General features: G+C 41.0%; 1 protein-coding gene across 20 annotated transcripts in view; it reads left to right on the top strand.

Moving 5' to 3' along the window:
• The window catches only part of LOC116051373 (R3H domain-containing protein 2), a 79,950-nt gene that overhangs the window by 30,414 nt on the left and 35,033 nt on the right, over positions 1-14,503 (top strand). For 13 of the 20 annotated variants that reach the window (XM_031301732.2, XM_031301743.2, XM_031301737.2 and 10 more), the window contains 10 exons: positions 4,507-4,672; positions 5,291-5,443; positions 5,617-5,839; positions 7,095-7,136; positions 8,364-8,450; positions 8,618-8,762; positions 9,365-9,443; positions 10,961-11,020; positions 11,652-11,792; positions 14,111-14,219. In XM_031301732.2, coding sequence (XP_031157592.1) covers positions 5,681-5,839; positions 7,095-7,136; positions 8,364-8,450; positions 8,618-8,762; positions 9,365-9,443; positions 10,961-11,020; positions 11,652-11,792; positions 14,111-14,219 — 822 coding nt within the window. In that variant the 5' untranslated portion in view covers positions 4,507-4,672; positions 5,291-5,443; positions 5,617-5,680. The remainder of the gene's footprint in view (positions 1-4,506; positions 4,673-5,290; positions 5,444-5,616; positions 5,840-7,094; positions 7,137-8,363; positions 8,451-8,617; positions 8,763-9,364; positions 9,444-10,960; positions 11,021-11,651; positions 11,793-14,110; positions 14,220-14,503) is intronic. The other 7 variants (XM_031301736.2, XM_031301741.2, XM_031301748.2 and 4 more) reach the window with 2 other exon arrangements.

The raw sequence follows: 14,503 nt of genomic DNA on the forward strand, positions 1-14,503 counted from the left end.
ATGAATATGGAGCGTCTACCAAAGTTCATGCGAATGCAAATGTAAAATTACAAGCTACAGGAATACTTGGAATTGATGGTGGTGGTAAATATTCATGAAAAAGGTAGGGCTGTCCTCGACTAAAGAAATTCTTAGTCGACTAACACTTATATGATTTTGTCGATTAATCGATTAGTTGATGTAATCGACAGAGCTGTGCTCTTTGAGAGGTGATTAAGACTAGAAAAGCACAATATAAATGTAGTTAATGAACCATCTGTAAAACTGAGTTTCTCCACAATTAATCCTGCAAAAGCACCACTTTAAATCTTGTGCTTACCAGAAATGTGCTCATAAGTTTCTTGGAAATGAGTAATTAAGCATGAATAAGCATAAAAAATGACTCATCAACTAAAGAAATCTTAGTCGACTAAGACCAAAACGACCGATTAGTCGACTAATCGACTAAGAGGTGGCAGCCCTAGAAAAAGGACAAGTATGTGAACGGGCAACACAGATTTTGATAATGAACAACTAAACACGTTACACACTGGACCTTTAACACCTGCAACTGTGATGCAGCTCTGTAGACGGACTCAAATTCGGCACTGGGTCTAACCTCTGGAAAGGCTGCATCAGACAGTCTTTGGATCTGGCCTCCAGGCGCTGGGGTTTGAGCTGGCTGAACACTCTTGAGTGTTAAGAAGGGTGCTGGTTGTTGGACAGAGGAGCAGAATGATTCAATGAATTGTTGCTACCACAAAACAAGGATAACTTCTGAAATGAGCAACTAGTGTGGATAACTCTCTTTTGCTCTGTCATGTGTGAACGAGCTGCCCTGCTGCATGTCTACAGCCTCATGTAATGATGCTGACAGTTGGCAGAGAGATGCCAACATCAGGCCTGAACTGGAGCACAACAGGCAGTGCTGCTGTATTGTAGACGTTCAGTCTGCAGTGTGCTGCGTGTATTATGACACATTATAGTTAAGTTTTATGCCTGGACAACACTTTGTGTTACCAGCACATAATAATAAGGATGTTCTTTATTAGTACTGCACTCAGCAAAAAACATTTATTTTTTTGTATTTTTTTGTTTTCCATGCTTGTTCAATGAACCATAAACAATTAATGAACATGAACCTGTTGAACGGTCAATAAGACAATAACAGCTTACAGGCGGTAGGCAATTAAGGTCACAGTTATAAAAAATTAGAAAGGAAAGAGACCTTTCTACTGACTCTGAAAAACACTAAAAGAAAGATGCCAGGGTCCCTGCTAATCTGCATGAATGTGCCTCAGGCATGCTACAAGGAGGCATGAGGACTGTAGATGTGGCCAGTGCAATAAATTGCAATTTCTGTACTGTGAGACGCCTAAGACAGCGCTACAGGGAGACAGGAAAGACAGCTGATCGTCCTTGCAGTGACAGACCACGTGTTATAACACCTGCACAGGAATGGTACATCCGAACATCACACATGATGGCAACAGCAACTGCAAGAACTGGCAAATCTGGTGCAGTCCATGAGGAGGAGATGCACTGCAGTACTTAATGCAGCTGGTGGCCACACCAGATACTGAGTTGTTACTTTTACCTCCACAGCGCTGTGGAGGAGTGTCTGGCTGGTCCACACAGCATCGTGGGATGGGCGAAAAACATACTCTGGTTTATTGGCATTTCTTTTAACCAATCACAATTTTGGGAGGCGCTAAGCACCCGACAGAGTAACTAACAATTTACCCTGCAGAGATCTGAGGAGCAGTTAACCATAGTCCTAATAAATCGACCGGAGTCCAACACAAAGAAGGTGCAGGACATCAATTGGAAAGTGAGGGACATCTGGCCGAAATGAGGGACATCCGACGGAATTTCCGGCAGCACCTGAACAATCCCGGCACTGAAACATCGTCGATATAGACTAGGAATCCAGTAACTGATTAGAATTGCTAAATTTTAAAACGTAAAATGAACTGTTTTTGGTTCAAGTCAGAGTATCATCCAGTGTGTTAAGATAATCTGTTATTTTAATGTAATGTGTCAAAGCCAAGGATGCATGTATATTTATTTATTTTTGTATTAAAGTGCCATTGCTGTTTGTCTAATAATGGTAGCTTATTGCTTAGTTTTTAAAGAGGTTTCACTGCTCATCTCAGAGGCTTTATCAGTTCAGCAGCACTAATCTGACTTTCTACTACTTGATATCCCACGACCTGGACGACAGAGACCACATTGTTGTATCACAGTCTAAGATTTCCTGAAATTAGAATAAATTGGCAGAGCGGCAATACCATATCCTGGTCTCTCACTTTTTCTTTCCATCCTCCCCTGTTCTCTCTCTCTGTCAGTGCACACTGCAATCCACATATTTATTTTTAATCATTCTTCTCGCTGGTACTCGCTCAACACGAATGGCAGCAGTTGAGAATGACGTTACCATCTCCTTGGCAACTGTGTGTGTGTGTGTAGGAGAGAATAGGTAAAGCTGGTTTATTATAAGCACATTTCTTGCTCTGATTCACAATTTGTCCTGTAACCGCTCCCAGCTATTGCTGTGCTATTGGTCCACTCAGCCATGAGATTGACACTTGAGATGAATGATTTTCTTTGCTTTCTAATCCAAAACCATTCATTCTTTTTGGTGCAGCAATACACTATGTGTGAGCGAGCAAAAGGAGATTATTTCGAAGACACTCTTTCAGCCATTTGTATCTGCCTACAGTAGATAGTGTGACTGTATGGTCTATGCTGCTATATGGCAGGCTTGTATAACCAGAGTGGGGTTGCGGCTTGTGGGTGTCCTGGTCAGTGATGGAGTGTAATGCTGATGCTGATGCTGCTTCTGCTGATGACGTCTTTGCTGTTGCATTGCCTGGGTCTCCCCACACTGGAAATCCCTGCCTAGTTTGTTCTCTCATCTCATCTATCCTGCAGCACGGCACAACAGTACAGACAGGGGCATGCATGAATGGGTGTAATGCCGTAGACATCAGAGTTACTGCTTTAGAGCCAGGATTCACCCTAAAACTGTTTGCATTTTCATGGGAAAACAAGACACCGAACTGTTCCGTGTCATGTTTTTTCCATGCTGGGAAAATGGGTTTAATGATCTAAATTAAAGGAAGTGAGGGCAAGAGAGAATGTCAGTCATGATAAGCAGGGTGCGATTTGCTGGGGGGGATGTGTGGGAGTTCCCCCTTTCTGGTCTATATATCACTGCCTCTGCTGAATTATTTTTATCCCCTGTGGGGACAAAATGTATCTCCCCTCAAAGTGATCATCTACTTCACCAATAGCCTAGACCATATAACTATATACTGTACCTAAAATAGAACTATTTTAAACTAAGTAAAGCGCTGTAACGTGTTACGTGAACAGTCTATAGTGCCATAGAAAGATAAAATCCGAGCGGCAGTTGCTGCTTGTATTTAGCCGCTACAGAGCTCCGGGATGCCGGCTACCAGCGGCAGTTGTTTAGCTGCCAATAGTTGACTGCAAGCCGGCTATAGGCACCGGCAGATGACGGCCCTTTCAGGGGCCATGGTAGTTGAACACGAAAGAGCGTTTCCTGGGTGAAAGTATTTTGTTTTCGCCACAAAATGAACTCTGCTCTCTGGCTTGATAGAGCTGTTTTGGGGACTTTTAGGACAGCTGAAGTCATGAAAGGGGAGATAGATGGGGAATGACATGCAGCAAAGAGCCACAGGTCGGAGTCAAACCTGCGGCCGCTGCGTCAAGGAGTAAACCTCTATACATGTATATGGGGGATATGGGGGCTCTACCAGGTGAGCTACCCAGGCGCCCGAAAGTGCTGTGTTTTATGTTGATACCATGTTGTGCTATTTCATTTTGAGATAATTTTCCATTGGATATTGAAGTGCAAGTGTTTCGGCATGCCTGGTCAAGTGGCACTATATCAGGGGAATTGAAAGGAGATTTAATTCTTGCACGTTTTCTTTTGTTGTGCATGATCAAACCACCCCCCCCACACCCCCCCACACCCCTGCTTTCTTCACAAATCGCACCATGATGATATAATAAGATTTATGAAAATATTGTTGTAATAACAAAATTTTTGTGCATGAAGATATAAGAGCTCAGAAGACTTCCATCCTGTTCTATTCCTGCATTGCATTCTTGATTGTATGTTAAACTGCCAATATTAGCCTATTTTGTTTGTGTAAGCTGATGAAGCTGGCAAATACCCTGTCTCCAGTTAAAAAAAACAATCATTTTCACTGCACTTGGTCGACAGCTTTGCCTAATGAACCTTCTTTTTCGGACGTTTTGCTGCTAGTTTGAATTTTGGGGGAAATAACTATTTTCAACTTGTTCTTTCTCGAAAAAACACACATTTCCCATTCATAAAGAGTGTTGCCCACACTAGAAATCTGCAGCCCTGTCTGCCAGTAGGCTCTGAGCTTTCAGCTGCTTTGTCCCCCTCCCTGCCAGAATCAGCAGCAGCAGCGATGAGTCACTCAGTGTGTGAAACATGACGTCATTCGTGTCTTCCTCTTCTGTTCTTAGTGTCCAGGGCTCCTGACTGGAGGACAGACCATGCTGCTGCACTGAGCCAGAGGGAGAGAAAAGAGAGAGGCCCCAGAGGACCGCTGAGGTGGTGGCTGGCCTGTTGGTGTGCTCCTCCCCCTTATCTGGCTGGCGAGCTGCTGCCTCTTCAGTTCACCTGATCGCTGTAAATATTGCTGCCTTTTTTTTGTTGTGCATGTTGATATGTTGGTAGACTTTGGAGTGAGTTTGTAATTAAACCGAGAAAATTAAACCTCTAAATCCGTTTTAGTATGAAAGTACAAACATGATCTTATTTTGTAAATGATTCTCATAAATGGAATGGTTCTACGCAAAAACGCCTTGGCACCTAAAAGAAGAAAGTAAAAGTGATAAAACAACATTGTTGGGTTCACTTTTTTCCCGTCAGGACCTTATTCGGTTCACATTTCCTTACTGGCACCAACCTGCTGTTAATGTTTCAAACTGAAATGTTTCATCCATCAAAATTGAGTTATTACTTGGGGGATTTGGCTTTACCGTTTGTTCTTACAATATAAATAAAAAGACGTTTTTTACTGTTACAAATTAAGATGTTAATAATCTTAATTTGTAACCAACAATATAGTTTTTGTATCTATTCAGATTAACCTGGGGAGTTTTTTTTTGAACATGTAATAAAACAAACCATTTGAAAAGATAATTATGCTGCAAAGACCAGTCATTTAACTTAATAAATTTGTCATTTTTCATACAGTTTTAGCATTTTTTTTTTTCTTTTTTCATCTGTGTTGTTTCCCCTCAGCCCCACCCTGAAGGCTAAGGCTTGCTATGGACTGTGCTTCGCCCCCAGTCCAGCCCAGTACACTACCTTAGTGGGTTCCCCTCCTCTTCCTGTGTGTGGTTCCCATCCAGACTCACTGTACAGAGTCGAGCACAGATCTGGTACCACCTACAGGTAGATAGTATAGTAGTACACTCTCACACAAATACTGAATGCATCTGTCAATTTTCTTGTTTTCTATGCTTTCTCTTTGGTTATTAATTGTCAGAATTGTTACAGCCCTTTGGTGTTAAAAACTGACAGAGCCTTGAATTCCCCTCTCTTTTCTTTTGCCTCTTTTCTGTCAGCCCCTCCTGGGTTCTCCACCCAACCCCCTCCCCAACTCCCACCCTCTCCCCCTCCCCTACAAAGATGTCAGTGAGCCTGGTAACAGACATCCAGCAGGAGGGAGAGAGTAGGCCAGTCATCGAGCCCTGCAGTAGAGGCAAAACCTCCCCTCAACCACAGGGCACAAAGGAAGGGACAGGAGAGGGCCTGGAGCCTGAGGATAGCTCCCCACAGGATGCACAGGTGAGAGAAAGAGACAATATAAAAGTGCTAGTGGGACATTTTTTTTACCATTACATTGTGTATTACAACGATTGATTTGTTTAATAATTGAATAAAACCAATTCAAGGTAGGACATTAGAGTGTGTTTACATGCTCTGCAATAACCTGGCTACAGCACATCCAGCATTTGTATTCTGCAGGTTTGTAACAATGTGCCTCTCCTATCTACCATAGTTTTAAGCCAGATTTGAAGTGTTTTAGAGAGGACAGGCTCTATACTACTATATGCAATTTTTTGCCTTCCCACTATTCCTATACCTTCAGGGTGGGTTTGCAGGGATGACCGTCGCTGATTGGTCAAGCACACACAGCACGGCTGCTTCAACTTGTGTACCGCTTCATTCATAAAACAAGGAAGTACTCTAGTATCGATTTAGGACGTGGGGAGAACATTTGTCTTTGTTTGAAAACATTAAAAGTAAAGTTAGGTTTTACTGTCGGCTTCCAGACTCATTTTAAAAAAGACCGAAAGAAAAAGAGAGCAAGATCGAGCTGAGAGCATGGCACGGGTGAGTGAACGAGCTGAGACAGTGCAGCGGTGCTGTGAGAAAGCCAGTGAATGAGAGAAATAAAACGTTATTTTCTGATTGTCTCACGGCAGTTACATATTAAAGCACAACCAATCAACCATCAAACCTAAACTGATAAATAAAAATGTTAAAAAAGGTTATTCATTTCCATATAAATTGTTTTTGTCAAAGCAAGGGAGCCACAAAAGAGGAGTTAAAGAGCTGCAGGTTGCTGACCCGTTTTTTAGGTAGAAACTGATTTGTTTAGATGTATTGGATGTTTCAGTTCTATCCAGAGTTTGGATTTGATTATTTTGGTTAGGACACACTTCTAGATCAATCTCTTTCAGCCCACCACACAGCTGTCACAGTGATACTTTGGCTGTCCGAAGTCTGCACATGCGTCTTTAAAAGCCCGGTTACAAACCCATTTAGCCATTATACATGGTCAAGAAATCAGGTTTTTCCAGCAGAAACCTATTTACAGTATGTCACATGTTCTGTAAGTGCAATACAAAGACATGGCATTTAAAAATGTACACATTTTCACCCCTATTATATACACTTACAGTCACAGATCTGAGCAGAATAGGTTTGTGCAAATCTCTAAAAGGGCTGATTTTTGATATTAACAAATTGTTCAGTCAATCAATTGACATTGAAGTTTTAATATTAAGATTAGTAAACTAACACATTTATCTTGCAGAAACGGACTCCTAATCACAGCCATGGCAGAAAAAGGGCCAAGGTAAGTAATTCATGGTCTCCCCCCTGTTTTTCTTTAACTACAAAACTAGATACTTTCTAAAAGGTCACCCAAAAAACTTTGTAATCCTGCTCCCTTCCATTATTAACGTTACATTCAATGGGTCTGTTAGAGTGACCTCACCCACCTACTTCTGACAGTTGATGAAGACTATAATATGATAACTAGATGTTGGTTCGCTAAATAAATGAATAAATCTTGTCAATTGACTCCCAAACGGGGTGATAGATTTGTGTGGAGTACAGTGGAGTTGCTTTCTTGTCTTTTTTTAAAGACACACTGTTGTTCTGATCTCTCTAGCTCTGAGCAGGTCTTGCCTTTGACATGTATGCATTCATTAGGGTTGGGTATCGTTTGGATTTTTACGATTCCGATGCCGAACCGGTACTTTTAAAACGATTCCAATTCCTAAACCATCCATCCATCCATCTTCGTCCGCTTATCCGGGGTTGGGTCGCGGGGGGTAGCAGCTCCAGCAGAGGACCCCAAACTTCCCTTTCCCGAGCCACATTAACCAGCTCCGTCTGGGGGATCCCGAGGCGTTCCCAGGCCAGGTTGGAGATATAATCCCTCCACCTAGTCCTGGGTCTTCCCCAAGGCCTCCTCCCAGCTGGACATGCCTGGAACACCTCCCTAGGGAGGCGCCCAGGGGGCATCTTCATCAGATGCCCGAATCAACTCAACTGGCTCCTTTCGACGCAAAGGAGCAGCGGCTCTATTCCGAGTTCCTCACGGATGACTGAGCTTCTCACCCTATCTCTAAGGGAGACGCCAGCCACCCTCCTGAGGAAACCCATTTTGGTCGCTTGTACCCTTTACTTTCCCTGTGCCCCAAATACTAGCGTTGTAAGCTAATCAGCGGTCCGCTCTAGCTTGTTTCAAGCTACAAACACATTTGATTAGCATGAAAACATGTCCTAGAGAGCGATCGAGTCTGTGAACATCTGTTATTAACCCCTAGGTTCGTTTTGCTCCGGAATTGTCCTTTAAGTTCACACATTAACATTGTTTTTACTTCAAGATACTTAATCAGCACCTCATTTGCATTTGTTTATTTACATATTACATATTACTAGCAGTTGGTTTTAAGTTGCGCTTGTTGTAAGAGGACCTTATTTACTGAGAATTATTAATGTAATCTTATAGCAGGGAACTTTTAAAGTGAATTAGCCTCACAGGTAATATACTGTATGTGTGATTCTGTTTCAGTCTAATGCCAAACTGAAGCTTGTACGGAGTCTGGCAGTGTGTGAAGAGTCCTCTGGTCCGTTCTCTAATGATGGACTTCCAGAATCGGTACTGTTCTGTCTCTAACCGCTAACCCCTCACCCTAACCTTTGTCCATACCCTGCACTCAGCCTAGCCTGCAATTTATTGTATGCAACTACAGTTTGTGTAGGATTAACGATGCTTAATTTACTAAACAAAATTAGAATTCAAAATTTTACCATCTTTTCTCATAGCAATGGAATGTGGTTTTCCAGGATATCATCCAGCTTCACATCAGCTGTCCATCAGACAAGGAAGAGGAGAAGTCCTCAAAGGACGAGTATGAAAATGAAGAGAAGGAGAAGAAGGACAAGACTCCGCGGAAGATGTTGTCACGTGGTAAGATGTAACTTGGAGGTTAAATGTAATTTGGTGCCTGTTTTGGTACTGTGCTTTGATTTCTACACAGAAAGATGTGTAGAAAGATAGATTTTTTTTTCATTCTTCCTACTCAAGTATCATAAATGCTAAATAAATGTCATTTTTGAAATGTTTTGTAGTGTTACGTCTGTTACATGTAAATGTGATGCCCACTGTATTATTAACCCCCTTACTAATATGATGTTGAGCTAATTTCTCTGGGTAGATAATGGGATCCCTCTCTCTTCTTTTTCTAATGACCTACCTCACTCCCTCTCTCTGCAAAGGCCCTATCACGTCATTAGACTCCAAGAGCAGCAGAGATGCCAACTGTCTAGTGTAGTGGAAAATGATCTGTGTGTGTGTGTGTGTGTGTGTGTGTGTGTGTGTGTGTGTGTATAAGCAAGAACAGCGAGCTAGTGTCATGCTATCTTCTTCTTATGTTTATCCTCCTTGAACAACCTCGAATGTCATTGCTAGTGTGTTGGGTTGCCATTTTAGAAGCTATGCTTAGCCAAACCAGTCTCGACTTTTTTTACCTTTTGCCTACCTATTTATTTTTTCTTTTTTTTTTCTGTTAGACTCCAGTCAGGAATACACTGACTCCACGGGCATTGATGTTCATGAGTTTTTGGTCAACACACTGAAAAACAATCCCAGGTATGAGATTGCCACCAAAGGTTGACTGATATCCACAGCTGTAACAACAGAAAATGAACAAAAACATGAAAAAGTACTAGATGGGATGAATGTTTTGATCCAACAGACTACTGAGATATTAGGGCTGTGCTCGATTGAAGGAATTCGTAGTCGACTAACACTCATTCAATTGTATCGACTAATCGATTAGTTGATATAATCGACAGATCTGTAAATCTGAGTCATGCAAAAGCACCACTTTAATTCTTGTGTTTGCCAGAGATGTGCTCGTTTCTTGGAAATAAGTCATTCAGCATGAAAAAAGCATAAAACATGACTAATCGACTAAAGAAATCTTAGTTGACTAAGACCAAAACGACCGATTAGTCGACTAATCGACTAAGAGGGAGCAGGCCTATGAGATAAATTAAACATTTAGCTATTTGGTAGATTCCTGATAATCTTTTATCCAGCGTCTTAAATCTGTTCTTTAATTACGAATCCCATTAGGTAAATACTTAAAACAGATAAAGATGAGCATGCACAAAAAGCACTTGTTCCTTCATCTCTCAGTTTTCATAATGATGGTAATGTGCGATATGAGTTGCAACTCATGCACTGACTCGAAAAATACCTGCCAATTCTTGAAGCACCATGTAATACAATGTTAAAAGAAACAAATAAAATTGTAACATTATGTTTGTCTAACTGTCGTAGGGCTAATATTACATTACCAGGAGGATCCCTGCATTTGCTGCTGAGTTATATTGCCTAAAAAGTGAAAGTCCTCCATCCTCTGCAGGAGTCTGTAGATGAATGTCTTAAGGCCCAGACACACAGAGCCGACGGCCAAACGTGGGTCTTGTTTCTCCAGAAATTCACAGACAGACTGTCATGGCGGCTTGTTCAGAATACGATCTCATATTGTACTAAAATAGTTCCCCGAAACGTGTTTCTGAAAACATTTTAAGCGAGAAATAGGCCATGCAGTTGCTGAATCTGTCTTCATTTCAGATCAACAAAGGTCAGTTTAAAAGATTTTCGTCAGATTTTAAGAGACTCTAGTCACACTTATTCCGCTCCCCGTTTCCGGATTAGTGCTCTACCAATCAGATGGGTCATTTGAGTCCGACTGCCGGCAGTGCCCACCCCGCCGATTATACATGTCAAATCGGCAAAAATGAAGGACGACGGCCCCTCAGACTGACGACGGCACGGAACACACCGAACAGACTCGAGTCACTGACCTCGCCAGACTGTCCAACGGCCGATTATCGGCTCTGTGTGTCCGGGCCATTACAGTATATCCCCCCAAAATGGCAAGATGATCGCATTTAGTTGTTTAAAGAAGGTCAGATTTAAAAATGCAGTAGTAATAATACTACTACAAAGTAATACAACCATTATTGGAAGTATTGATTGCCATACTTCATACTTTTTGATCTTTGGTTGGTATCCTCGCCACACTCTAGTCACTGACCCGCTCCCTCCCTCTGATCTCTCTCCCTCCCCCGCTCTCTCCCCCTTTGGCCCAACAGGGATCGAATGATGCTGCTCAAACTGGAACAAGATATCCTGGAGTTCATTAATGACGACAAGTAAGCCACGTTCTTCATAAACGGTCTCTTGTATTTAAATTTAGCCCTTTTACGTCTATTCCTTTTTATTTATAGATTGCTGAGGTAATGAGATAATTTTGGCAAGTTGTAGTTAATTTATATGGGGCAAGTCTGTGTTCCCCTGTAACCACAATAGTGTTATGTTAATAAGAATTAGTATTTCAAATCTGTCTGAAAGCAGTAAACCATCTTGTGCTGAATGGAGCCAAATGAATTGTCCCCAAAGTGTGACAATGTGCTTGTCAAAAATCAACTAAAAACTTTTTGTAGACAGGATCATTCTTGTGGGAAACAAGACAACAGAAGGACAGTACAGGAGTTACAAAAATTACATAATTGGAGTATGAACCACCATAGTAACCATAGAAAATATTTAGAATACAATTTTGTATGGAAATGGATGTTGTTTCAGAAAGCCTGGTGTTTTGCACAAACCTTTAGAGCGCAAATTAATTTTTCATTTTTTTTTATAGAACAAAAATAAGAGGGTTATGTTCTCAAAATAGTTTAAATGCTGAAAATAAATATACACATTGTAAGAATAGACATTACAGCATTCAACAAAAAGAAAAATGTAGTGATGTTACTTTGTCTTTTGTGTCCCCTGCAGTAACCAGTACAAGAAGTTTCCTCAGATGACGTCTTATCACCGTATGCTGCTGCACCGTGTGGCTGCCTACTTTGGCATGGACCATAATGTGGATCAGACAGGCAAGGCTGTCATCATCAACAAGACAGGCAACACACGCATGTGAGTGTGGTTTCTAACTTTGGTCCAGACTTAAGCAGCTCAGTCTTAATTATGTGTTTTTTTCTATTAGATTGGTATGCATACAATGTACTTAAATAAGTCGACCATTAAAAACAGTTAAATAAACATACTTTATTCAGACTTTTCCAGATGCCAGGATTGCAGTGGTGACAATATGGGTTTAGGTAGGGGTTATTATAAGCAAATAAAATCCAGAAGTAATGTTAACAGCCTCAAGGGAACATCTTATTTGTGCTGTCAATCGATTAAAATGTTTAATTACGATTAATTGCATGACTGTCCTAGTTAACTCGCGATTAATCGCAAGTTAATTGCACATTTTTTATCTGTTCTGAATGTACACGTTTTTAATGCTCAAGTGGTGTTTGAGACTCGACTACTCCATTGGTAACTCAGTTCACATCGCCAGTACATGCAAATAACTTTAGTCTTGTGGAGAGAACCATCTGGAAAGGCTTTGAAACTCAACTTGCCAATCAAAAGACCCTTTTATTTATCCATTTCTGCTCAAGAAGCTTTGTTTCTGCTAGCCATCCACTCCCGTTCACGGATGTATTAAGACCGGCTTCCGTTTCACGTCTTGTCTCCTCTCCGCTGCATGCGTTAAAAGAAATTTGCGTTAACTCCTTACAGAGCACATTTCAGCCTCAGTTGGATCATTTTTCCAAGTTGAGCAAGGTAAGGAGAAGAGAGACTGAGAGACTGACAATATTAAGACTGTCAATATACCTTGTCCTCTCTAGTAGACATAAAAAGGTAAAATAATTGTTCAACATGCTAAATCTGATGTTTTTAGCTAGCTAAAAGGATTCTGTTGGTGTTGGGCGCCGCATGTTTTACCCTCCGGTGGGCGTGGCTTTTAAAGGATGACGCGATGCGATTTGTCTTAATAAAAGCCCAGTTTTTTAGGTTCGACAGCTTATAAAAACTTCTGGGTTCTTTACATTGTTGGTAGTTCATATCACCACAAAGCAGATTTTTGGCATTTTTCGGTTGTTTGCTAGCAGACAGAATTGACGAGGAGTCACACCCTCGCGCAATACAAGTCAATGGAGAGCGGAGAATTGTTTTCCCCCACGGTGGGCGTGGCTTTCAGAGTATGACATGATGCGTTCCTTCTCTATTAACGTGTTAATTTTGACACCCCTACTTTTTATACATATTCTGGGTAAAATATAAAATCATTCACAGTACCTGGGGAAACCCTCACTAATTGTAATCAACTCTTTATTGTCAATTTGTTAAGGCAGAACAACTTTTTTTGACAGCTGGCAAGCAAGTTGAAATGTTAATGAGTTTGTCATAAGACAATAGAGTGTACTTGTGTTGATAGTGTTAACAGCAGCCAGATGCACCTTAACAGTTATAGTTTTCCAAATGAATATGCAAGGATTGTATTTGTTTATCCATACAGCGGCAAATCATGAAACTCAGAAGTGGACAAACAAAATCTGGTCAGATCTGATATTCAGAAGTACTAACATTGCCACATTCACTTTGGAACTTTAAACATGCCACTTTGTTTTTTCTGTTACCTTGCTTATATTTTTCTCTAATGCAGTCATATGTAATGTTTTGTCTAGTTTTGTTTTAGTATGTTAAAAAGAATTAAGCATGTTAATAATTAATAGTTTAACTGACAATAATAATTTTAAACCGTTTAATATAGTATCAGTTAACAGTTAAAAAACAAGTAGTTGCATGATAAAAGAAAAATAGGCTATACAATCTATTTCTTAAATACAATTAATGGTGGTCACATGCCTTTTATTGGAGTAACTTATTGGAGTTGCTTTTTAAGCTCTTTTTTCTGCTAAGTTCTTGGCTGTCACGGCTGACTGCTGGATGGGCTCATAACGGAGAGCTACGTGACACATGTTACTATATCAATGAGGACTGATGGGTTAAATCGTCCATGCCCAGCAGACATACAGCTAACTACCTCGCAGCTTAACTATTTGATGCGATGGAGACAGTCCCCGACAGCCTCTCCGCGGTCCGCATCACTGGTAACGCCGACAAGCAAACAATTCTATTTTGGGAAAAGTGACTGCATATGTCTACGACAGTGCATGCAAAATTGTGGTTGCACAACCGGTACCAAATTTGCCCACTGACGCTGAACGTGGAAAGTCAGAGCCCTAACTCTCCCGGATGGGTGAACTAGGATTCAGTTGCCTGCTTGTCGGTTAACGGGTAATAATCGGTTAACAAGGGTCGGCTATCGGTCAGAAAAAAAATCAAAATTAGTATCCCTAAAAGTAGCTTTTTGTCTTCCCCTTGTACTTTCTCTACAGCCCAGAACAAAGGTTCTCTGAACACATCAAGGATGAACGTAACATGGACTTCCAGAAGAAATTCATTCTTAAGAGAGATGATGCCAGTATGGACAAGGATGATAATCAGGTAAGCTGCATTGTATACTGTGTCATTTGTTAACTCTATCTAACTAAAAAAGGATAGAGACACAGTTTTTAGGATGTGATGACATAGGACTGTTAATTACATTTTCCAGATCATATGAAAGAAGGCAATGTCTATGTTTGATGCCAACTAAGCTGTGAATCAAACAATCACAGATTTCCGGTGGTGACCCCCTAGACTATCTGGGCATCTGGAAGTAGGAGTAGTAGTGCTGCAGCATCATGTTGACCCAGCCTTGTGTTAATCATTTAAAAGAACTCTTTAAT

Source organism: Sander lucioperca, chromosome 6 (genome assembly GCF_008315115.2).
Source record: "Sander lucioperca isolate FBNREF2018 chromosome 6, SLUC_FBN_1.2, whole genome shotgun sequence".
NCBI classification, from domain to species: Eukaryota; Metazoa; Chordata; class Actinopteri; order Perciformes; family Percidae; genus Sander; species Sander lucioperca.